Source organism: Choristoneura fumiferana, chromosome Z (assembly GCF_025370935.1).
Source record: "Choristoneura fumiferana chromosome Z, NRCan_CFum_1, whole genome shotgun sequence".
In the NCBI taxonomy this organism is placed as follows: Eukaryota; Metazoa; Arthropoda; class Insecta; order Lepidoptera; family Tortricidae; genus Choristoneura; species Choristoneura fumiferana.
This window is the reverse complement of record NC_133472.1, coordinates 20,552,831-20,580,388: the sequence shown is the minus strand read 5'-3', so window position 1 is coordinate 20,580,388 and position 27,558 is coordinate 20,552,831. Positions and strand designations below refer to the sequence as shown.

The 27,558-nt window shown below is 37.2% G+C and overlaps 1 protein-coding gene across 1 annotated transcript; it reads left to right on the top strand.

Annotated features, from left to right (window-relative positions):
- The first annotated feature begins 120 nt into the window (after positions 1–120).
- Positions 121–27,558, top strand: LOC141431174 (probable phospholipid-transporting ATPase IIB). The gene is made up of 19 exons (XM_074092221.1): positions 121–317; positions 426–519; positions 3,372–3,574; positions 3,653–3,895; positions 4,460–4,680; positions 4,767–4,974; positions 5,059–5,281; positions 5,375–5,555; positions 6,627–6,742; positions 7,927–8,064; positions 9,131–9,304; positions 10,059–10,229; positions 13,737–13,925; positions 15,767–15,953; positions 20,395–20,570; positions 23,663–23,767; positions 24,007–24,133; positions 24,849–25,052; positions 25,630–27,558. Exons 1-19 carry the CDS (start codon positions 265–267, stop codon positions 25,764–25,766), a joined length of 3,150 nt encoding a protein of 1,049 aa, XP_073948322.1. The 5' UTR covers positions 121–264; the 3' UTR covers positions 25,767–27,558.

The window sequence follows — 27,558 nt, the reverse complement described above, 5'->3', positions numbered from 1 at the left end:
CGGTTTTTGCGTGATTGCGAGTATGGATGAAGACTTGGCTGTATGGTGTTTAACTTTTGCCTTTTCCCCTAGAAAGAATAATAAATAAAAAAAATCAACTCAACTCAGACTTCACTCACTTCAGTCAGACAGACTTGACATACGGAGAACTTGATGAAAACAGTTGTTTTGATTCGCGATTAAGCGTTTCTTTTTATAAAATCATTCTTGAAATAGGTGTAAAATATGTGTTTAAAATAACTGTAAATTAAATAATATAAAATCATGGAAACTACGCCATTGTTAACCAGAACAAAGACGAAATCCATATGGTCAAGGTAATCTCTGAATGTTTTTTTTTTATCACCAATGATAGTGCTACTTTGTTTTTGTTAGACAGTTTTTCTTTTGTTAAAATCAATTATTCCGTTATTATCTTATTTCAGGTTTAGCTTCCGTAAAAAGGAGTTGACTTCTAGAGAAATTTATCTGGGACAACTGCCAGATGAAGACTTCCCACCAAACTTTATATGTAACCAAGTGAGTAGTATTAGTATAATATAATGACCCGCTTTAAGTACAACTCGTGGGCAGAACCGTTGATATTTAGTTCATTTGATTTAATTACTTTAAAAGCATTCTATCACTGTTGATCACTATTTTTATAGCCACTTGACAGTCCGACAATAGCATGGTATCCAAGACCAAAATGCTTCAAGCCATCCGTGGATAATTTGTGTCATAAAGTTTATCCTTGATTTTGTGCACAAATCTTATATTATAAGCATGTGTTTTAACTTTTTTTTGCTAAATATGTGTGAATTAAAAACAGATTACTTATAAATGGACTTTGAAAAAACGCCATAAATTAAGGATTTTTTATGCTGTTTTACTGCTTATAATTAATTATCTAATATCTTATCTCATGATTATCTTTTTAAGAGTAAGAGTTACCACCTCTCTTAGAGAAATAAATTGCATTTGACCTGTAGATTGTCCCCTTTAAGTTAACGGAAATCTAAAATAACACAGTGTATAACCCATATTAAATATAATGACCCGGATAATTCAAGTCTTAAATAGAGATTAGCTCGACTAAGCTCTCTAGCTCGACTCGACTTTGTCGAGCTAAACTCGATTTAAGACGTGAGTTATTTATTTTCGGGTCCTCAAGAAAAAGGGTGATCGCTCGGACTGCAACTCTTACCGAGGTATTTCTCTGTTATCAGTCCCTGGAAAAGTCTTTGCCAAAATTTTGCAAATCTTTCGGAAAGGATACTGCCGTAAACACACTTTGGTTTTCGACCAGACAGGGGTACCTGTGAAGCGATCTTTTCAGTGTGTCAACTACAGGAAAACTGCTTACTCCGGCGCGGATGCTTAGGGTTGTCGACTTCTATTTTAGATTAATTACCTACCGGCAAATAATTTCAGTACAAAATTTAACTTAAAATTGTCTAATGTCTTTGTCTAGAGAAACCAGACAGATTCTATAATATTATTATTATACTACAATTAAAAATATCCATACTTATTACTATATTACTATTATTACTATTACTAATATTATAAATGCGAAAGTAACTGTCTGTCTGTCTGTTACGCTTTCACGCCTCAACCGCTGAACCGATTTTGATGAAATTTGGTACAGGGATAGAATAGACCTTGGGAATGAACACAGGCTATCTTTTATCGCGAAAAAAGAGGCTTTAAGGGGTTGAAATAGGGGATGAAAGTTTATAAGGTGAAAGTTCGTCGCTGTCGAAGATAAAACCATGAAACTTGGCGTTTAGGCACTTAATAAGAAATAAATCGATATTTGTTTGAGCTTTTTTGAAAATTTGACCTGTGAGGGGGTGAAATAGGGGATGAAAATTTATATGGAAGGTCGTCATTATCGAAGATAAAGCGATGAATCTTTATTAAACTTGCCATTTCGGCACGTGATAAGAAGTGAATAGATATTTATTCGCGCGTTTTTTTAAATTCTTCCTGTGAGGGTGTGAAATAGGGGATGAAAGTTTATATGGATGATCGTCATTGTCGAAGATAAATCAATGGTTCCCTATGAAACTTGGCATTTGGGCACGTGAAAACGCGGATGGTTTACCGTCGACACACTCGCTCATTGAACCGGTTCCTCATTAAATGTCTGCGAAAAATCTTTAAGATCCAATGATCCAACCGTGTGAGAAACACTGAAGTGCTGTGACGAGCCAATGTGGGTGGCATTGAGTCGTTTCTCATGCGGCGTCAACTTCGATGTTGCGGGCATGTCTCACGGATGATGGAGGAGAGAGTGGCTAAGCGCATCTTTTATTCGGAACTTAAGGAGGGCAAGCGTAAGCGTGGCGGGCCAGAGCCAGATTTAAGCCAGCGCGGGGCCTGTAGCAAATATTATCATGGGGCCCTTGATTTGCTTCAACTTTATACCTAGTATTCAATAAAACACTATAGTCGCTCATTTTGATACCATCTGTTTCTTTGTCGGCGGTTTCGTGTTGGTTATGTGGTGGCAGTGTTGTACCATTGATTTAAAAAAAAACCTGCTTCTATCTAAACTGTCATTTTTACGATCTGAAAGCGGGCCCGCGGGGCCCCTAGACGCGAGGGGCCCGTAGCATTTGCGACTCTTGCTGCGTAGCTAATCCGCCACTGTGGCGGGCAACTCCTTAGGTACAAGGATGTGCTCAAACGCCACATGAGAAAATGTGACGTGGAGCCATCTCAGTGGGAATAACTGGCAACACGCCGTAGCGAGTACCTAGCGATCTCTTGTGAGTCGTATCGTAAGGTTAGTTTTGAGACGCGGCGTCGGTTTGATCTTGATTTCAAACGCGACGAGTTAAAGGCAAGGCCCGACCATCAGCGGTAATAACGTAGAATTATGAAAATGGTATCCTCACGTGCCCTCTGTGTGCGCGTACCTTCCTGAGGAAGATTGAAGATTGGCTACGTGAGCCATATGAGGGCGCATGAACGGAGGTGAAGCAGTCGCCGTAGCCGGAATTGGCTAAGAGGGGGATTATTAAAGTTCAGGAGAAGGGGCAAAATTGAAATAAGAAAACTTTAAAAAAACTACAATAGTTTTTGTAAAATGATTTTTAGCATCTGATAACACATCTATTCAAAATTATTTTGATATATAAATAAATACATAAAATTTATAATCGATTCTGAATTAGGTATCACAACTCAAAATCCCACCTATCTCATTTAAGTTTGTCTAACTAGTTACGGGACATCCTATATACAGTTAAATGTAAGACATAGGGTTCATATCTTAGGTCAGAGCTGAATTATTATATTTATGTACTCCCCAACCTTTGTTAATGTAAAGTCAATGAAAAAAAAGCGTGACGTCTACTCACAGAAATATTTGAATTTTTCAGAAGTATAACATCATTACATTCCTGCCGCTTGTGTTGTATGACCAATTCCGGTTCTTTTTGAATCTTTATTTCCTGGTGATGGCTTTGAGCCAATTCATACCGAGCATTCGTATTGGATACCTGTACACCTACTGGGGGCCTCTGTGCTTTGTTTTAGCAGTGACGCTATTTAGAGAAGCTGTTGATGACTTCAGAAGATATAGGTAATGCACTGTGGCTTATCTATTTCTATTATTGAAGTAGCCTATCGAACTGGCTCAACAGTTGTTATTTATCCTCAGGAGGGACAAAGAAGTGAACAGGCAGCGATATGAACGGGTTGTCTTAGATGAAGGCATAAATGACTATCGACCATTTGTAACGGAGCATGTCCCAGCATCAGCATTGCGAGTTGGTGATATAGTAATGCTACACAAAGGCCAGAGAGTACCCGCAGACATGATTCTACTCAGGACTAATGAAACAATGGGCACTGTGTTTATAAGGACTGATCAATTAGATGGGGAAATTGATTGGAAGTTAAGGTAAGGTACCTAATAAACATGTATGGCGGATGCACACTCAAGCAAGATCAGTATAAAACACCAGTTCTGAAACAGTATTTTACAAACCCGAAAAAAGTTAGCATTTATTCATTTATTTATTTTTTATTTATTTGCATTTACTTATTTACTTTTATGAAATATTATAATGACAAGATTTAATATGATTAATTATACAAAGCAATTTATTTATTTCATATAAAACCAAACTTGTTAAAGTATGTACTATATTATTAATACATTCTAATCAGCAGTTGGTGAGTGAATGATCAACTGAAGTGTCTTATTCCAAGATAGTTTTCAGTTGGTTGCTATGATATATTATAAGTAGGTACATAATGTTTTTCAGTGCATTAACTGTTAATAAGTTCTGATTACATGGTAATTTACTAATTCTTGAGCAAATGAACTAAAATGTTAGATAAATGTCGGATAAGGTGGATCACTTCTTACATCTAATTAAATGATTTTGTTTCTTTTGACTTGACTTGTTATTTTCGAGTTGTTTCTGCTAACTAGGTATGATAAGTTTATCTTTTGTTTCAGAATACCACTACCGTCTACTCAAAAATTACCGACAGATGCACATCTCCTGGACATTAATGCAAAGATATTTGTAGAGAAACCTGAAAAAGATATACATTCCTTCTTTGGAACTTGCACAAGACTAGATGAGGAAGAGAATGATTCTCTAGATATAGAAAATACATTATGGAGTGGTTGTGTTGTAGCTTCAGGGCAAGCAACTGGATTGATTATTTACACAGGTAATACTAAGCAACCTTTTTATAAAAATATTCCAATGGCACTTTGACTATAATATTTTTCGTAATAAACGTTTTCTTTTATATAGGTAGCCAAACACGTAGTGTCATGAATAATGCTACACCCCGGTCTAAGGTCGGACGACTAGAGTTGCAAGTCAATGACCTAACAAAGGTTCTTTTTGGAGCTACGCTACTTACTTCATTCCTGATGATTGTACTTAAAGGTTTCAATGGACCTTGGTATGGATTCTTGTTCAGATTCGAACTCTTATTTTCTTACATCATTCCAATTAGGTAAGAGTCCATTTAAATATTTTTTTTTGACTACTTTAAAATACTACTTGATCTCACACACTTAACCCTGTTTTTTTGTTTTAGTTTAAGGGTAAACTTGGATATGGGTAAAGCTTTCTATTCGTGGACTATTCAAAGAGACAAAGAAATAGAAGGCACAGTAATGCGCTCAACTACAATACCAGAAGAATTAGGAAGGATACAATATCTCTTAGCCGATAAAACCGGAACGCTGACTAAAAATGAAATGGTTTTCCAAAAATTACATCTAGGAAACGCTCTCTTTGATAAAAATTTATTTTACGAGGTTAGTTATTTTAATTTTACTCAAATTATGAGAAAGTTAAAATATGAAATAAACATTTCTAAAATTTGTATATTTTATTGATCCATAAAACAGGTAGAGGCATTGCTGACTCAGTATTTAACAAACGAAGCTTCTCTGCCGTCGACGCCTACGGATTCTGAAAATGGCGTCTCACCTTATCAAGTGTGGGAGGTGGTGCTTGCTATTGCTCTTTGTCATAATGTCACACCTGTGTACGAGCTGGATGATCAGAGGGTTGATGAAACTCAGTCAGGTAATACTAACTGAAAGACTTTTTTTTTTTTCAGTTTTTGTAAATGTAACACAACATTCCTTGGCCTATTAGTATGGCTTAGTAGTTTCCCTATGGCCTTTCAAGCAGGGCCACGATCCTCTGCTTGAGAGGCCATAGGTCAAACTAAAAAAAAATGGCAACATTTTTAGGGTTCCGGAGCCAAAATGGCAAAAACGGAACCCTTACAGTTTCGCCATGTCTGTCTGTCTGTCCGTCCGTCCGCGGCTTTGCTTAGGGACTATCAATGCTAGAAAGCTATAATTTTGCACGGATATATATATGTAAACTATGCCGATAAAAAATTAAAAAAAAAATTTTTTTAGGATACCTCCCATAGACGTAAAGTGGGGGTTTTTTTTTTCTCATCCAACCCTATAATGTGGGGTATCGTTGGATAGGTCCACCATTAGGGACTTGCTAAAATTATTTTTCGATTCAGTGGTATGTTTGCGAAATCATCATCCCAGCCTATATACGTCCCACTGCTAGGCACAGGCCTCCTCTCAAAACTAGAGGGCTTGGGCCATAGTTCTCACGCGGGCCCAGTGCGGATTGGGAACTTCGCCCGCACCATTGAATTGCGAAATAATCAACTTTAAAGTACAAATTTTCATGAAAATCGAGCGTTTCCCCCACCTCTAAAATCTAAACCGGTCGGTTTAAGAGTAAATAGCAGCCTAAGGTATAAAATATACCTAAACTTGGAAGATTCCGTATAAAATACGAAATCCTTAGAAAAATATTACTTAATTTTTTCGTAATGTCTACGGAACCCTATTTTGGGCTTGTCTGACTCGCTCTTGGCCGGTTTTTTTTTAAATAATGTGCCAATTTCTATAGCAATATATAATTGACTATGACGCGGACTTAAAGAAAACTGTCGATGAAATACATGTTTGTTGATCATTACATTGGTCTGCCGGTATCATTTTAACACCACCGGCAATCATGTTGTTGGTTCGCCATTCCTGTCCTAGGGAAAGTGTAGGTAATATCTATATAATAGGTAAATAGTAAGAAAATAAGCAAGAGATGGTTATTCTGTGACAGACATGGGCAGCTCTGTGGTATCAGAGAGTTGCGGCGGCGCCGTGCCGCAGCAGGAGCTGTGCGACTACCAGGCCTCCAGCCCCGACGAGGTGGCGCTCGTCAAGTGGACAGATATGGTAAACTTAATTTACCTTCTTTTTACACGACTACTGCCAGAAAGTAGTTTTACAATACACTTGCTCGATAAATTCACTTTCAAAGGATGTATAAATGGTTCGTAAGTTCTTCTTCTCTTTTAAAATATGGCTTTTCTGTCCTAATTAATAGGACAATTTCGCCAGTGTCAAGTTAAACTCTCTTTGAGAGGCACGTTGTATGGTGATTGTAGTTTTTGCAACTTGATAGTAAAGTTCCAGAAACCACGTGGAGACCACTTGCGCATTAAAAAAGTTAGACACGAGAGCAATATAGGATTTTGGGACCACTGTTCAGTGTTAAGGTTAATCGCCTAAAACACTATCAAAATTATACTTCAACTAGCCAAAGAAACAGAAATAGCAAAATTAGATATTGTCTACATCCGCCATCTTCGAATGCTACAAATCGAATCCGGTTCGTAAGTTCATTTTACCGCACTAGTGCGATTTTATTAGTTTTTTGATTCTTCATTTTAAAAGTTTACAAGCAAAGAGTTATAAATGACAAAAATTAGAAATATTGACATACGTAGAATAATGTATAAATATACATGTATTAATATACAAAACTATAATTATAACTAATGAATTTGCAAAATGTCCACCTCTTATTTTTTCGAAAAAATCGCAGTGGCTGCACGCGTCGAAACTTTGCCTGATAATTTTAGTGAACCTAATTAATAACAAAACTTACGCATGCGCATTACGGACGCGACATTTTTGTAAAACTGCGTTGTTTTGTTTTATTTTTCAATTTTGTATTATTAATTGCCTATTTTCTCAGAAATGTATTGAAAAACATCGTATTATGCACGGTTGGCAAGGTTTAACAAACTCGTGACCATGAAACCCTCGCCTCGCGACTCGTGTTATCACTCGTCAACTCATTTGTAAAACCTCACTTACCAACCACGTATCACAAATACTCGTAACTATTGTTTTAAATACTAGCTCAACCTACTAAGCTGGACTCTATTTTTCAACTTTTTTTTTGTGTAATGAATATAATATTTTACTAGGCCTTACCTGCGGCTTCGCACGGTGTCTTGCAGGTGTTGTTAATTCGTTATTGGTTCTCCTCGTTTATAATGAATTTGATTTGATTGGTAATAAAATTAACTCATCTGTTAACTACTCACCAGCTTTTTTGTTATTAATTTCAGATGGGCGTATCTTTGTATCGAAGAAATCTCCATAATATCTCACTTAAGCTCCGTACTACTAATGAGATAATGCAATTTTCTATACTGCAGATTTTCCATTTTACAAGTGAAAGTAAGATGATGGGCATCATTGTGCAGGTAGGAAGAACTTTTTGAGGATCATTTTTTAAACAAATAAACTTCCATGGGTAGTAATTTCATATTCAACCAGAGGCGATTTTACAGTGGCATTCCGTGCAGGCCCTTTATGAGATAATAATAATAATCCAAATAAGCTAATACTATAATAAACTCTAACGTCATGAAAAGAAAGTTCTAATAATTAATTTAAAAAAGTGAATTAAGTATATAAAAAATATCGATATTGGTTACCGACTAATAATCGACTTTACGAGTACTATTCAAAAAATAATAAAATGCATTGGTATTTTTTCGACAAATCCAATTATTAATTATAAAATACCATTGTAATTGCGAGTCTGTGACTAATATCTAATATAATACTTTTCCAACTGTTCCAGTAATGTTGTTTACGGCGATAACTAAAGAAGTAGTACTTCTAAATGTTGAGCTTCACTGGTATTTTGTTAACATAAAACGATACAATTATTGCCTAATAATGATGGTAAATGGCTAAATTTAACAATTTTTTTCCTTCGGCTGTCTTTTAAGCACTTATTAAATTTGATGAATCGTGTGATATACTTATAGTGATGTGATACATAAGTAGGCAGGACAGCCTCGCTATGAGTACGGTAGTACTATTAGTTATTGTGCTATGAGCGCCAAATACGAGTAAATGGCACGACTCGAATTTTTTATGGCCATGCCCCAAGGGTTTGACTTGTCATTAAATTTTTTTCTATTTCGAAACTGCCTTAATTTCTGACAAGTTTGTTAATTTATTTTAAAATCAATTAATTATAATTATTACAAAATTTATTTAATCATTTTAATTTTACTGTCGAAATTTGACAAAAAATTTGTTTATAACCTGGATTAAAACATAGGATCCCGATATTCGCACGAGAATTTAATAAAATCCTGGAATTTCAATTTCACCGCTGTATCTAATGATTTACGCGTGCGAAACCGCGGGTAAACGCTAGTTTTAAATAAGAACGAATCTTCAATATAAGTGCTATACAAAGACGTAGGTACTTGACGTTCTATCATCATGAAAAAATAATTGTTATATTCATAGGAGGAAATCTCAGGAGAAATAACTTACTACGTGAAAGGCGCTGACGTCGCCCTTGCGAAGCTTCTCGATTCATCGTGGCTCAATAATGAGTGCAAGCGATTGGCTGCCGACGGATTACGTACCTTGGTGGTAGCCAAAAAAGTTCTTACTAAAAACGAATACTTGGAGTTTGAGGTAATTTTTGCTTTTCCTATACTTGTGAGATGAAGAAGTATTTTGGTATTTACAATCCCTGCTAATTTATCCACAACGCAATTAAATATATTGAGATTCTGTATTGGTACTTTTCTCTAAATCTCCGACTCTCGTCATACTTAATTTCGATAAGAGGTAAGCAGGGCATTAAACTCAGTTTTCGGGTTCAAAGAGACGCCACGAGTTGTTCCATTGTGATTAAGCGCACCGGTGCAGTGACACATCAACATCTCCGCAAGCGATAGAGTCCTCAGCCGTCGCTCGCAATAGCGATACAATGAGGGCTATCGCGAATGAATTCATCGCTAGAGGCGCTAGTGTAGCGTGAGGTCTCCGAAATGTCAAATCTCATAGTGTTTGGGAGAGCTACGCGGGTTTATTTATAATAAGAATTTTTTTGTAAATATTTTGCATAACCTGAAATTAATTATGGCAATTATTAATTACGGGGCAATGAATGTCTGTGTTTTGAGACAGTTTTGTCTTTCGGAAACTTTTGTCCTCCCTTTTTTTCCGAACAAAACGGGACTTAGCAACACTGTGGTTGCTGGATATTTTTATGGTACGGTTTTAAGATGTTTTAAATATGATTTTAATCTAAACTTTGTTTTAACGCCCGTAATAACAGACTCTGAAAGCCACACTTAAAAACCTCACGCAACAGTGCGCCATCTAGTGAGACAAGAAACGATAGCCCTCATTGGATCGTCATTATGTATTAATTTATTTTCAGAGTGAGTACAAGGAAGCTCGTCTTAGCGTTACAAATCGTACCGAAAAAACAATTGCTGCCATGTCCAAACTGCAGTGTGGTCTCAAGCTGCTGGGACTGACGGGCGTGGAAGATAGATTAGCTGATGACGTCCCCAAAACTATGGCCATGTTACGGACAGCTGGAATAAAGGTAGGTTTCTTGACTCATTCCCGACCACATTCGTTTGTATCGAAAATCTGCCTACACAGAGAACTAATAAATTATTTAAATTAAATAACAATCTAGCTGCTGCTTGACATATTTCTACAGTGTCACCATAAAGCAGCGTTTCCACCAGAGATCTGCGAGTATGTGTTGCGAGGAATATGTTTTTCATTAACCAATAGAAACGCTTTATTTACCTCGCCTCGCTCCGCTTAGCTATTTCCACCAGAGCTGTGCTGTGCTAGGATCTGTAAATGAAGCGTGTCTATTCTCGCAGCACAACCTCGCACATTATTGGTGGAAACGCTGCTTAAATACGTATTTTTGCTATTAAATAAAATTAGCGCTTTGCGCATTCTTTGATAAAAGGACAAGCAAATAATTTCAAACAAGGGGCAAAAAGTCAAGTGGCGGGCTACGCTGACGATAGATTTTACTGTACGAGTATGTGCGGGTCAAATCTTGTAACCGAATTTAACCGGACCCGGTCGGATTGACTTGAAATTGGGCATACTTATGGAAATCTGGTGAAAATACAATGATCTGGTTGTGACATCCATCATAGTGGTCTGGACGGGATCGTCTCTGCAGGATGAAACTCTTCAACAGTTAAAGGCATCGATTTATAGGTGGAAATATAGTTTGGATGACAATGCAAGTACAGTAACAAAAAGTACAGTCAGCAAAAAAGCTTATTAAAAATGAAATTTTTACGTAATCCTACTAATATTATAAATGTGAAAGTTTGTGAGTGAGTGAGTATGTTTGTTACTTTTTCACGCTTAAACGGCTGGACGGATTTTGATGAAATTTGGCGGAAAGTTAGTTTATAACCTGGATTAAAACATAGAATACTTTTTATCCCGATATTCCCACGGGATAGGGATAAAATCTTGAAATAACAACCGCTAGGCTTAGAGTCATGAAATTTGGTATGTACGTAGTTGGACGTCTGGAATAAAATATAGACGACTTTTTGACCCGATATTCCCACGGGATACCTAGGGATAAAATCTTGAAATAACAACCGCTGTGCTTTGAGCCATGAAATTTAGTATGTAGGTAGCTGGACCTTTGGAATAACACATAGGCTACTTTTTATTCCGATATTCCCACGGGATAGGGATAAAATCTCGAAATAACAACCGCTGGGCTTATAGGCATGAAATTTGGTATGTAGGTAGCCGGACGTCTGGAATAACAAATACGCTACTTTTTATCCCGATATTTCCACGGGATAGTTTTGTAACTAAGGGACCCCATACATCCGTGTATTATTATTATTATTATTTTGTATTTTTTTCTTTAATTATATGTATACTTACCTACTGTAGTTTTTAAGTATTTTATTTGTAATTATTTTATTTTGGAAAAAATGACTTTCTGCCAAGCTTCTTGCGGCGCATTCTTCTTGGCAATGATGGTCTTTCCGAAAGCGCTGGTATTTTAAAAACTGACGTGTAAAAGTGCCCATTGCCGCCTATTTACTGAATAAATGATTTGAATTTGAATTTGGATAGGGAAAAATTTTGAAATTTTAGCACTAGGTTTAGAGTCTTGAATTTTGTACAGTTATTAACAACACAACCTCAATGAAGACCACGATATAAATTTTGGAAATTTCCAGGGGAATTTTGTAAAATCCCGAAAATTTCAATTGCAACTACCAGACCGAATAGTTTACGCGTGCGAAGCCGCGGGTAAAAGCTAGTAAATACATATTTTAATGTTGACCGTGCGTGCTGTAAGATAATGACGATCACGTTGTATTACAAGTATTACGGAGCGTTTATACCTGCTGAGCTGCCAACGTTGCATTTTTGTTAGTTTTTAGGGTTCCGTACCCAAAGGGTGCCAACGGAACCCAATTACTGAGACTCCGCTGTCTGTTTATCTGTCTGTCTGTCCATTCGTCCGTTTGTCACACGGCTCTATCTCTTGAGCCGTAATAGCTAGGCACTTGAAATTTTAACAGATTATGTATTACAGTGGCCGCTACTACTACTATGTTGCTATTCTGTCAAGATGACGGCCGTCAGTTGCTAGGGGCAACGCCCGTGACCCTATGTTGTTTAATGTTTAACTACTTATTAATTTGCGATTTTATTAGTGCTATTTTATAAAACCTCCAATAATTATAATAATTGTCTCTAAGACCGTTGTTTATTTTTTTGTGCACCATTAAATAACAATTTATGATCCACAAACCTCCGACACACACTTCACAAAAGCAAACTTCAATAAAGCACTCACAGCCGCTGTGTTGTATGTTTTTTACAATAAATCATTACCGTTATAATTCATACTAATTAACACTTTTTACTTACAAGGTCAAAATTTAAAATCAGGTTAAGATTGATCACTAATTCATAATAAGTACGCGCCTTCGGCCGAATTTACCGCGTTCAGCCACCTTTTTTTTCTGCCGCGGGCGCCGCGGCGCATGACAAGAGTCTAACCCCCTTATTCATAAAACCTAACAAGCCTATGTTAACTAACAAATGCTTTGTCCCTTTCTAACAAATACAAATGTCGAAGTGACAGATAAGGACAAACGAATTTTAGCGGCATTTTAACTAAAATAGGTTTGATTGTCGTTTATGAATAAGGGGGTTAAACGCTATTCAGCCTCCGACAGAGCGACAGCCAAAGAGGATGAGAATTTAAAATTGTTCTTTGTTCAAAATACTTGCACCTAGTGCTTACATTTTGGTGATATGATTTTATTAACTTGTAATGTACTTGTCTACCTAGTTATGTTTATGTTTGTTTCGGTGGAATTAATATTTCAACTTAAATTTGAAGTGGATATCTTCAACCGATTGAGCTGAAATTTGGCATGCATGTATAAATCCGATGACAATGCAATATTATTATGACGTTGAGCTGATCTGATGATGAAGTTAGATGTTGGCCATAGGAACTCTGTGTCGATTTCGAAACGACCGCATCGATTTTGGTCTCATTTGATTCGTCTTGACGACTACTTACTTTGGTAACGGGGGGGAAAAAGTACCGCCAGCAAAAAAGCTTGTATTAGATTTTTTTACAAAAAAATATTACTGAACTATTTGTTTTTAAAACATTGTACGGGGGTGCGGAACCCTTTATGCGCGAGTCGCTCGCACTCGCACTTGACCGATTTTTTCTAGATTATTTCATAAAAATTGAATGAAAATTAAAAATGTGGTCTGATAGAACTTTTCTTAATATGTAAGTATATAAGTTAATGTGTCTACTCCAATAATTATTCGTGATAGATTTTTATATTCTTTGAAAACGAATTAATATTTATTAACGGTTTTTAAAGAAAATAAAAGTCTATCACGAATAATAATTGGAGTGACATATTAACTTATATATTTAGAAGAGTTCTATCAGACCACATTTTTAATTTTCATTCAATTTTTATGGAATAATCGAGAAAAACTAACAAAAATGCACCGTTGCCAGCTCAGCAGGCATAAACGCTCTTAATGTTTACAATGTCAGATTTGGATGCTGACGGGTGACAAGTTGGAGACGGCGCTGTGCATAGCGCGGTCGCTGCAGCTGGGCGGCGGCGCGGGCTGGCGCGCGGCGCGCGAGTGCACGGCGCGAGGCGACGCGCTCGCGCTGCTGCAGGATTTGGCCGCCGCCGGGGACCACCCCGACCTCATCATCGAGGGGGAGACTCTCGAGGTGCCACTAACAGATATTACCATAGCTGCAGGGCCGGACTTAGAGCTCTGGAGGGGTGAAACCCTGTCCCGGCCCTTTTAATAGGTACCGACCCTGTTTTTTGTGTACACGCTCATAGAAGCTGACATGAGTTTCTATGGGCGTGTACACGAAACACAGGGTCGGTATTTCCATGTCGGTATTATCCGGGCCGGGAAAGAGTGTCACCCTTCTGGGAGCCTTGGGGCAACAAAGGAGTGGAGACTCTTCCCCCCCTCCCCGCCGCACAAACTCTTTTCCAAATAAAATGGGGGCCATTTGAGATTTTGATATTTTACTGATTGCCTGATTGAAGATGGAAAATATACAGTGAGCTAGAAAATCAGACGCGGATATTTTGAAGATCGAATTATTTGCATCGTTGTTAATTAGTTTCAATTAAATTAAATTAAAAAAAATATAAAGTTAATGTTAATGTAAGGATGATTATTTTTGGACGGAATGGTATTTTTTTATGAAACAAAAAAAATATTACCACACAATATTTAAATAATTTATGTGTATAATTGATTCTTAGGTTATTAATTACATACCCTGAAAATATCCGCACCTAATTTTCTAGCACCTTATAGATGAATACTCGTTTACTAGTGTTTCTCGTCGGAATTTAAAAAATCCGAAGTCTATTGTGGGGGCTTCTCTTTTGTGGAAGCCCGTGGAAGTGGAAAGAATTAAAGTTCTAGCCGTTACCAGCGACTCTGTCCACGTAGAATTCGTTTAACACTATCCCGCGGGAACTATGCGATTTTCTGGGATAAAAACTATCCTATGTCCTTCTCCGGGACTCAAACTATCTGTGTACCGAATTTCATCAAAATTCGTTCAATGGTTTAGACGTGACGAAGTAACAAACAAACACTTACCAACTTTCATATCCCACTAATATTATAAACGCGAAAAATTTGTATGGATGGATGGATCGATGGATGAATGGATGTTTGTTACTCTTTCACGCAAAAACTACTGAATGGACTTGAATGAGTTTTGGCATAAAACATACACTGGATTAACATATAGGCTACTTTTTATCCCGAAACAGTGTGTAGTTCCTGTGGAATCAAAAAGTTTTAAACTACATACTAATTCTGCGCGAGCGAAGCCGCGGGCTAAAGTTAGTTTGTCATTTTAGTGTAATGGGATAATTTTGTGGGGTACAAATCCACTAAAAGTTAGAAGTTGTGACATAAGGCAATTCCTTGATTTAGTCCCAAACTGAGCAAAGTTTTTACTATGGACTATGCGTTTTATCTTCAGAGTGACGTTACTTATCCTTATCACGCGTGAGACTCCGTGAACACTAGCATTCTTGGCCAGCGTTTTCTCGGTGGAACGCACGTTGAACAAGATCTAGGCGGCGTATTCGCCGCCTTCGTGTTGCCGCGGTGTCGCCAACCATTTGGTGCTACAGACCGTACGTGGTGTGCATGCGACGGCAGCGAATAAAAGTGCAGCTTACTATTATCATATTTTAACGTCAAAAGGTGAAATAATGAAGTAGAAAACGAATACAATTAACGAATAAATTAGAATCCCATCAAAACATAAATGTGAAATGAGAGCCAAGTTCTATATTATGCTATATGCCTTGGTTGTTGACTTCAACAACAAAAGAAGTGAGATCTAAATGGGAGCCAAGTTCAATGGTCAGTCCTGAAATTTATTTATAACAACAAAATATTTCATAACAACTTAAAATATAATTTCGTCTCATAACTTAGGATAATGTATTTGAAACCTAAGGTCTGACTTGGCTAGTTTTCATGTACCGCGTGTCTCGATATAGTTGTTGGTTGTGTCGTCAGGTGTGCCTGCAGTCGTACGAGGAAGAGTTCGTGGAGGTGCTGTGCAAGTGCGCGGGCGTGGTGGTGGCGCGCTGCTCGCCCACGCAGAAGGCGCGCGTGGCGCAGCTGCTGCGCGCGCGCGGCCGCGTCGTGGCCGCCGTGGGCGACGGCGGGAACGACGTCGCCATGATACAGGAGGCCGACATAGGTCAATCACCCCTCACTCCACAATACCACCACTCCTACTATCCATACTTGGTTTGGATATAACTAAATGTAAACAAAACAATGACAATTTGTGTCTTAAATATTGAAATCCCCCCGATCAAATTATCTAAACATTTCCATTTCTGAATTGAAATACACTAGTCTAGTTTGTATTACAATGATAGATATGTAAGTAAAATGTTTAAAATCCTTGAATGTACCAAATCTGGCAGCTGAAATTTGTTTACATTTTGTTAAATACCTATCCAAACCTATATATAATTATATAGGTTTGGATACCATATATTATTATAAGTATGTATAAGTATACCTAGTTATAATGCTTTAAACTTTCGTGATTTTCACTCGTAGTTAAATAGACGGGACTTATTACGACACAAGATTAATATTTACCTCACCGTTTTTACGACATTGCAGTGGCCGTGGTCACGCGTAGACCCCTACCTAGTGCTAGTAAACGAGAACGAACAACTAGGTCCATTTGGGCTTCCGCTACCTCGCGCGGGCGCACGGCGCTGGCGTCCGTGCAGCGTGCTTGTTTCATGTCATCTGATAGAGCAGCGCTGCGTGAGGCGGGTCTGCTCTATTAAAACCCGTGATTGAAACCTATTGAAACAGCCCGCCGCGGGGCGCTCGCGCCGCGCACCCGCGCGATATAGCGAAGCCCTTTTGATTTATGACACTTAAAAATTACACCAATTTTAATTTTCATGCTTTAAATTGTATATCCATTTTATTAAGTTATTGGACCTAGAGTTCTATAACGAAAAAGAATATAAAATCGGTCAAGTGCAAGGGTTCCGCACCTCCGTACAATGTTTTAAAAACAAATAGTTCAGTAATATTTTTTGTAAAAAAATCTAATACAAGCTTTTTTGCTGGAGGTCCTTTTTACCCCTGGTTACCATGGTAGTGTCGTTTTATTACAGAGTTCCTATGGCCAATATCTAACTTCATCATCAGATCAGCTCTACGTCATAATAATAATGCATTGTCATCGGATTTATACATGCATGCAAAATTTCAGCTCAATCGGTTGAAGATATCCACTTCAAATTTAAGTTGAAATATTTAATATTTTATTTAAATTATTTAATTCCACCTGAACAAACATAATTAGTTACATTACATTACAAGTTAATAAAAACATATCACCAAAATGTAAGCACTAGGTGCAAGTATTTTGAATAAAGAACAATTTTAAATTCTCATCCTCTTTGGCTGTCGCCCTGTCGGAGGCTGAATAGCGCTTTAGACTCTTGCCATGCGCCGAAAATAAAAAGTGGCTGAACGGTAATTCGGCCGAACGGCGCGTACTTTAGTGAATAAATCTTAACCTGATTTTAAATTTTGACCTTGTAAATAAATAGTGTTACTTAGTATGAATTATAACGGACATTTTTTAGTGTAAAAAACATTAAATACAGCGGCTGTGAGTGTTTTATTGAAGTTGGCTTTTGTGAAGTGTGTGTAGTGTGTGTCGGAGTTTGTGGATCATAAATTGTTATTTAGTCTTAATGCTGCACAAAATAATAAACCACGGTCTTAGAGACAATTGTTATAATTATCGAAGGTTTTATAAAATAGCACTAATAAAATCGCAAATTAATGAGTAGTTAAACATTAAACAACATAGGGTCACGGGCGTTGCCCCTAGCAACTGACGGCCGTCATCTTGGCAGCCTAGCAATCAAAAACAGCTGAATGAAACACGTTTCTTGTATGACGGATGAATCCCTTTAATTTGTAACTTCATTTTATTTTTAGTATTTGTTGTTGTCGCGGCCACTAACAAATAAATAAATAAATAAATATCATGGGACAATTCACACCAATTGACCTAGTCCCAAAGTAACACATAATCTGTGAAAATTTAAATTGCCTAGCTATTACGGCTCAAGAGATAGAGCCCTGTGACAAACGGACGGATGGACAGACAGACAGACAGCGGAGTCTCAGTAATAGGGTTCCGTTGGCACCCTTTGGGTTCGAAACCCTAAAAATGGCTTATAGGCTACCTTATAGGATCAGTTGGCTGTTTGTGAACGCCAATTTTCTATAAAGCATGGAGGTATCCAAGTTGAAATTGATTTATGAAATACTAGGGTTGGGTTTGCTAGACGCATTTACAGATATATATTTTTTCTTGTAAAAATAAATCCAAGCGACTTTTCCTCTGATCGTAATATTTACTGATCCATATTTCTACTTGTAGAAAAATTTACGAATCGCTTTTTTACCTGGACTTATTATTAACTGATCTATATTTCTACTTGTAGAAAAATTTCAGAATCGCTTTTTTACCCGGTCTTATTATTAACTGATCTATATTTCTACTTGTAGAAAAATTTCGAAACCCCTTTTTACCCGGTCTTATTATTAACTGATCTATATTTTATATGGTATAAAAATTTCCGAAACGCCTTTATAACCGATCTTATTATTTATGAAGCCTTAACTTTATTCAAGTGATTTTACGGTTACGTAGCATAACATCTAAAATCAAATATCATAAACTTGATACCTACACATACGTCTAGAATGTCGAAAGCCTAAATGAATAATGTTCGTAATCAATGTAACGTTAAATATAACGTTAATCAAATATAACGTTCAAAATACATACAACACGACTGGTCGAATGAATATAATATCGAACTACAAAATTAATAATATTATTTGTCATAAACTTGATACACATAATATACATCTATGTAGAATGTCAAAAGCTTTCGATTAACAAAAACAAAGTAGATAGGTTGGTTCAAATAAATAAATAGGTTCGTTAGGTTGCTTCATATGCCCGAAGGGCACGCTGCCCAGAAATAGGAGCCCCACGTAGTGCCCCATGCACTCTCAAAAAAGGTAAACGGAAAATTTGCAAGGTTTGTTTTTGGCAGAGTTAGTAGCAGATATTTTTACCCGCGATCTGTAAAATTTCGGATGGGCGCCAGGTTGGCCAACCAAACACACAGTTTTTTTTAATACGGCTACGTACTATTTTTGATAGGATTGGTAGCAACAATTTTTTTCAACTCTCCTGTTCGGAAAGTTTATCTTTCATGGGTAGATAGCCGGGTGGAAAATGGCGTTTTCATCTTTAGGGTGGAAAGTATTTTTTAAAATTTTTCGATTAGCCACGGAGTCGAAGATAATTGAGTCACGTCAATGACACTTTTTTTTCACGTTTCGGCATGGCCATCTAGATGCACGTCGTGACCAAGGAGCTTACATACAACATTAGAGGTTGAACGAACATCCGTTTGAAACAAAAAAAAAGATCTTTATGACGTCACGAACATATTCCATCTCTTTCTTTAGTTAGGTTAAGAAAGAGATGGAAGTCATTCGTGAAATGTGAAAGAAAGAGATGGGATATATAAGATTTAAATAGGTTAAAAGAAATTTATTATCAACAAAGACATGATTGTCACTTCCGTGTTAACATCATGTAACTTAGAACGATTTTAATGAATGTTCGTCGCCGCATTCATTGAACATAAGTAGTAAGTATTAAATCTCACAAACAATCACAAACAGATAAGTAGGTAGGTAACGTACACACTTCACGCATTTGTATCAGCGATGATATGTTTTGCTAACTGTAGTTTAAATGCGTGAAATGAGCTTACATTTTTGATATGCGAGGGTATTTTATTATAAAGACGAGCTCCTTCATTAGTGAGCAATAAATTAAAATATAAATAAGTCATAAAGGTCAAACTTCTTCGTTTGGCGTTCAACCTCCAGTTTTGATAAGCTCCTTGGTCGTGACCAACTAGATTTTTTATTATAGTCGACCGTAGCAAGTGGCCAGTCGAAAAGGTACCGTTGGAGGTTGGATATAAGTAAATTTAATTTATTATTATTCTTATTTTTTGTAGTATTTTACTTTCCTCACAGTCGAAATGAAAAGTAGAGTGTCTAACTCGGGTGAAATTACCCAATTCCCCTCGTACTATTAAATATCTCGGGTGAAATGAGTCACTTTCCACCCTTGGTTATCAATCTACTATTGTACGCAATCTGTCAAATTTCATAAGACCGTCAGGTTGACCAACCTAACTCTAGATTTTTGTACACTATGCAGGCTAATTTTATAGCAAAAATACTTGTGTTACCTCTTTGGTGGGCAATTAAAAAGGATTTTCATACAATTTTTCTGCTCTAGAGCAGAAAAGTCCCGCTTTGTGCTGGTCATTTAGTGCGGTTATGGTGAAATTAAAGCATAAGCGTAGTTGGAAGAAAAAGTCATTTTATGTCGTCTAGATCAAGCATAAACACGAACTTTACGAGCATGAGAAGTGAAAAACCTATTTTTGGTGCTTTTAAATTTGTACGGACTGTCTACGCGATAATTTGTCGCTTTTACACTTGGTTTTAATAGCACAAAAAATGGTGTTAACATTTATGTGCGACAGGTGTGGGTATAGAGGGCGCGGAGGGGCGCGCGGCGTCGCTGGCGGGTGACGTGAGCGTGCGCGCGTTCGCGGCGCTGGCGCGGCTGCTGCTGGTGCACGGGCGGCGCGCTGTCATGCGCTCCGCCGCGCTGTCCCTGTTCATCGTGCACCGCGGCCTCATCGTCTCCACCATGCAGGTATACATCTATAGGTATACATATGTCTGAGCTAAATAAACTAGAAACAATAAGCAAAACAGTTAGGCGATCGAGCTTCACTTGAAGTAAATACTTCGTTTCATTATGTCCGACCGGGATTCAATTCGGACATTGTTTGCAAGCCAAGCGAGGTGCTGCATTAGCGTTGATAGCAGCGAAATTAACAACCTTATTGCCTTATTGCGCACGAAATTAATCAGAACAAAAATACATCACTCGAAAGCACGCCTTTTCCCAGAGACAAGATTGATCGTTTGCCCCTAATGACCCAGCAGTTTTTTCCGGGAAAACGTGAACGGGAAACTCCCACGGATAGCAAAAAGTGAATTCAACTTCAGGGTTGATTTATTTATAATTGTATACCTAACTCTACTGAACAGTACCATGACTGGCTGACTGACAGACAACTCATAGCCAAAACTACTGTGCTAGAGACTTGAAATTGGCATAGATGGACCTAAAGTAATAGAGAGGTGTACTATGGAAAGATTTTTAGAAATTCAATGGAATAGAAAAATATCTCAACTTTGTTTATTTTTTTGTTTGTTGGGGGTAATCTCTGAAACTACTGAGCTGATTTAAATAATTCTATTGCCATAGAAAGCTACAATATCCCTGATGGACAGACTTCTTTTTTTTATGCAAATTTCCGCATAATAAAAATAAGTGAATTTAATTTCGGGGCAGATTTTCAAAACTCTTTAATAATAGAAAGCTACAATATGTCTCTCATCGACAATTAAGAATATTAAAATAGATCATAACAGTAATTCATGTTCCGCGGGGACTTTACAATTTCTTGAGATACAATCCTATATCCTATATCGTGTAGGAATTCGCCGGCAAAAGAAACGCGTAGTACTTTAACGTCTTTAACGTTTCAGCGAAACAGGGTTTAATTTAAAAATTGTTAAAGGGTAATTACGTACGTAGGTTGATTTTTGAATTCCAAAATGTGCACCATCTGTCTTAAACAACGTCTGACTGTATTTATATTTCCATGAAATCCTCCAAAAAATCAATCAAAACGCGAAAAAATGGATCGCAGAAAGTAAATGTATGTTAATTGTTATCCCAAATTTAACGCGAGCGAAGCCGCGGATAAAGCTAGTCTATATATATATAAAGAAGAAACTGACTGACTGACTGACTTATAGATCAACGCACAACCCAAACCGCTGGGCCTAGAAACTTGAAATTTGGTACAGGGGTTCTTTTTATGATGTAAGTGAGCAGTAAGAAAGAATTTTTAGAAATTCATCCCCTAAGGGGGTGAAATAGGGGGTGTAGTATATATGGAATTTTCTCATTTCTGGACTGGAAAATAGGTGTATAAGTTCTCGATTACAATCAAAACTTAACTTATCCGTGTAGGTAAAATGCATACAATTCCCCCCTAAATGGGTAAAATGGGGGGGGTGAAGTTTGTATAGAATTTTCTCATTTCCGGACTTAGAAGTATGAAAATAGGCGTATAAAATTTCGATTACAATTGAAAATTGTCTGTCTTAGTGAATTGAATAAAATTCCCTCCTAAAGGGGTAAAATGGAGGGGTAAAGTTTGTTTGGTAATTTTCTCATTTCTGGACTTAGAAGTATGAAAATAGGTGTATAAGTTCTCGATTACAATTAAAAAATATCTGTGTAGGTGAAATGGATAAAATTACCCCTAATGGGGTAAAATGGAGGGTAAAGATTGAAAGGTAATTTTCTCATTTCTGGACTTAGAAGTATGAAAATAGGTACAAGTTCGCGGTTAGAATTAAAAATTATCTGTGCAGGTGAAATGGATAAAATGGTCCGTAAAGGGGTAAAATGGAGGGGTAAAGTTTGTATGGAACTTTTCTCATTTCTGGACTTAGTATACTTACAGGGTCTTGATAAAAAATAAAAATGATCTACGTAGGCCAAGATAGAGAAAGAAGAAGTAGCTTTCGATTTATTAGGGGGGAGTTTCAATGAGACTTCCTTATTTCTAGACTAAAACTATGGCTGGTCACAATTTGAAATGATCCGTGTTGGCGACTTCAATAGGGGAGGGGGTTTTTCATACAAAATGTACAACTAAAATGTGGAAATTAAATTGATATTTAAAATGATGTGTGAAATAAATTTGCAAATTATTATGCAGTAGGTAAGTACCTACCTAACTTAAAATTACTCATCGGGTTGTGCATAATAAAATCATTAATATTAATACTTAGTAATTTTTGTGTGATTATCCGTTCTTATTTATCATTTACCTAATTTACAAAATATTATGTACAGTGCAATTTCGAATATATCCCTACTTCGGGTTCTAGATTAAGATTCGGTTCACACCACACGCGCACACGAAAACGAAGCACACGAGATAATTAATTTTACGCTATGCACACAGATACAAATGTCACAATTATAACGGGGTTAATTAAAACATATGCCCTGATAACTTAAGTACATGCGGACGAAGTCGCGGGCAAAAGCTAGTTTTTATATATATGCATTTATTTTGCTACATTGTCACCTTTTAACTCTATACATTTCTTCCACCAATATTCCAGCTTCAATAAGCCACCCAAAAAGTATGATTTGTGAAAGTCATTAAAATAGGCCTCTGGGGCGGCAATGACTTCGTCATTTGAGCGTTTCAGGTTGGGAAACAAATAGAAAAATAATACGAAATCCTTAGAAAATTTTACTTGATTTTTTCGTAATGGGTACGAAACCCTTTCATGGGCGTGTCCAACACGTTCTTGGCCGGTTGTTTTTGCATAATTATGCTGCTTAATAGGAAAAGTGACAGAACTGTAAATGAAGGCCAGAAATATCTATCTATCTAATACCTTTAAACGAACAATTCTTGTATACATATATATAAATTTGTAATTCGGGGATCTCGAAAACGGCTCCAACGATTTCTATGAAATTTGGCACATGCCAGCGGTTTTCGGGTATGAAAAATCGACCTAACTTGGTCTTATCTGTGGGAAAACGATTGGTACCGAGTTTTAGCCCGAGCAAAGCTCGGTCGCCCAGGTACTGCAGTATTAGTTTGTCAAAATGTATTAATCGATATTTCTTTTGAACAGGCTGTCTTTTCGGTGGTCTTCTACTTTTCATCGGTGTCCCTCTATCCCGGATTCTTGATGGTTGGCTATGGCACGTTGTTCACCATGCTGCCTGTATTTTCATTGGTAAGTTTTTGAGTAAGCATTCAAATATTTAATATGGAAGACTACAGTAAAAATAGTATGTAGTTTTGGGAGAGACGCAAAATATAGTATATATTTTCTTCTATATTATGTTTGGTAATATTTGCCCTATACTGCAAGTTTAAAGTTATCCATGGCAGTCATGTTGAATTCCATTATTGTTTTTTTTTTCTTTTTCGTCAGCCTGTGCAATAAATACACTTTTATTCTAACGTTTACAGGTACTCGACAAAGATATTCCCAGCTCAACTGCGCTTAAAAATCCACAACTCTACAAACAATTGACAAAAGGAAGACAATTATCGTACAAGACATTTTACATTTGGACAGGAATCTCAATATATCAAGGTAACAAAAAATAGCTTCTGTCCGCAACTCCATATGCGTAATTAGTAAAATTAACCATCTCTGAGTTTAGTGCTAACCCAGAGAGCTCGAAATACTGCTATGCTCATTCGTAACCCGGGGTTAACCATTTAATTTTTCTGCCGCAAAAGCGGCCCTGGTACGCATAAGTTTGTCAATATGTTTGTGAATGTGGTTTTTTTCTCCTAAACGGATGGACGGAAATTTATAAAATTATCCCTTCGTATGTTGGAACTATAAAACGTGTTGAATTCTAGTCTCATCAGTTTTAATAAGCACAAATTCTTTACAAAAAGATAGATTTAAATTTAGTCCATATTTGTGTCAGGACATACGCGGGTTAAAGATAACTGGACGCCTGGAACACACCATAGGCTTAGCACTTACCATTAGACTTATAAAAAATTGAAGATACGTAGAAATATGCCTTTAGAAACGGTGAGTTATGCCCATAGCGTAATCGAAAAAACTGAGTGAGAGGAAGCTAGAGATAGGTCCTTTTGTCACAATATTATGTAATCAAACACGCTGAATCCAATGGTGTAATAAAAACATAAGGGCATAACTCGTCTTATCCCCCTTTACACTGGAGGCACTGATTTCATCCCAATATTCTCACGAGATCTATGCTAAAATTCCAACATCTAGGTGCTCAAGTATACATAATTATAAAGAGTTATTTGTCAACGTGTTGCAGGCGGTGTTATAATGTACGGTGCGCTTGTCCTTTTCGAGGACCAGTTGATCCACATAGTGGAGATCAGCTACACGGCGCTGATCCTGACGGAGCTGATCATGGTGGCGCTGACTGTGGACACGTGGCACCGGCTCATGGTCGTGGCCGAGCTCGTCAGCCTGCTCATGTACACCGCCACCTTACTCGTCTTCAACAGCTACTTCGGTACGTACACTTTACTAAAGGCTAACGACGCAAATTGATCAAGCGTCTTGACGTCAAGCGCACACACTTGTTTTCCATGATCAAGTATTTTTTGCCCAATATTGCGCATTCGTAGTCTTGTTGAAATATATTTCTCTTTGTTTGTTAAAATTTTGTTTGACCACATGCGTCTTATTATTAAAGCGTTTGTGTTTCAGGTAATTTTCCACCATTATTGTTATAAGAAACTAAAATAACATTGACCAACATTTTGATTAACATTTAGGTACTTTTTACTCCTTCTTGTAAATTTGTGATATAGCGTAGTGGAAAAAAATCGAATTAAACTTAACTGTTCGATAAATAATTGCTAAGTACCTAGAGAAAAATTAAATACACTCGTTTTTTCAGAAATAAAAGTACGCTATGTAGATCGATTGGACGCTTCCGAACTCCCCTAAATACTAAATTTAATTGAAAGCTACAAAGCCATAAGTTAGTGCTTCATTTGACAGTTTTTCCTTTCTCCGCCTAACTTATAAGATAAGTAAACTGTGTAAAGTTTGTTTGGTCGAGTTAATAACGATTTTTTTTTTAGACGCTGACTTCATCAGACACTGGGATTTCTGGTGGAAGGTCACAACTATAACTCTCGTGTCGTGCCTGCCGCTCTACATAGTAAAGTACATGCACAGGAAGTGGAGCGACCGCCAGTATCGCAACTTACGCAAATGATCGTTCAGCGTTGGGGCATAGGATTACCGAAATTGTGCGGTGTGCCCTGACTGATGATTAGAATAAAAATGTAGTATTTTACTAAAAACGTCTCTCGTCTCGACCATACATGAGTAAGACGAGAAAGACATGGTATATTTAACAAAGAAGGTAAAACTATGCTGTTCTTAATGTCATTCCGTCGATAAAACAGCCCTAGACGCCTTATGTGGACTTGCAAGAAGTTGGAAGTCGTTCTGGTAACCACCTGAGATAGAGGATTGATGTTTAACGTTCACGGAAGTAGTCAGAACTTCTACTTCCGGACATTGTGCCTGATACCTGCTATATTAGCCAGTGTTGATGGGTGTTTCAGGCTGACTTGTCGATACTGTTGAGCGAGGCATAGTTTATCCTTGTTTAATATGCCAATATAAGATATCCACACGCAGTTTTATGTCACCTTCGCTTGTGATTGGGGATTCACTAATCATGATCAGGCACTCCAGTATTATGATTCGAAATCTTTCTCATCCCTTACTATATTTTCATTATTTTTGACACTGTATTGACGCATTCACTGCCACCGACGCACATAATATTCATACTTTTGAACGCACATATGCGTCGGTGGCACCAGTGGAAGTTAGGTGGCAGTGAATGCGTTAATTTAAACAGAAAGCTATCAGTAATATTTCAAGTAGCTCTTAAAAACACGACACGGATGAAACACTAATAAACAATGTTAATATGTACGATACACTTGTCCAGAACACTTACCATTATACATATCGTCGCTTCGGAGGTAAAGATACTAAAGCGACATTTGGCCAACTTTACAGGAGAGCGATTTAAAGTTTTTTTTTGACGAAAAAAAATCATAACTCGTTTCTTTGTGAACACATTCTAGAATTTCTAAGACTGTATGAAAGTCAATTCAGCATACTATGAACTGAAATGTATAATTTTGACCTAAGTACAATAGTTCAGGAGATAGGTGGCGCTTTAGTCATTCGTCTTCAACTTTTTGAGACAACGCAATAAGGTAAAAGGACTAAACGTAAGAATTGGTTTAATATATCATAATTTCAGATGACTAACGGGATATTTATTCTAGTTTTTTTATCTTCAATTTACTTAATGGCGTTGATCAATTTCTTATCAAACTGTGTTTAATGCTTATTCACCAATAATCAAGCTATTTTACAACTGCATAATGCTTAAGCACCCTTAAATGATAATCATAAAACAATACAAATACTTAATAGACTTGCAAGTTAAATGATTTGAAATACAAAATACTTATTTTCAGATTGCTTTAACGAATGATCACTAAAGGACCGTCTGCAGGGATAATACGAAACTCGAAACTCGAAGTTCGTATCGTACCGTCCCTCTCGCTCTCGTATTAAATAGTATAATTGTCAGAGGGACCGCACGACACGAACTTCGACTTTAATCAATATTACTAAATTCAAAGGAAACACAGGAAATCGTAGAAACTTTTAAGTTTTATTTGACATTGGTTCTTGTTATCGTGTTATCTGCCTATCGTCAACTATTGGGGGATAGAGTTGTTCGCGTCCGTGGGCTTTAGCTCTAGTTGCCCACACGTGTCCCCTAGGTAGCGCCAAATGAACAACCTCATTCCTGGTGGTAGGCTTCGGCAGCGGTTTGTCACCACCCACCTAACTAAGTTATGCTGCAAAACGGTCTTGGCCGTGTTCCAGCATATTAAAGTTAGGAGTAGCCATGTGGAGGGACGGGTCTGGGCAGGGACTTGCGTGCAAACCAGTTTCGGTACCGTCAGTTT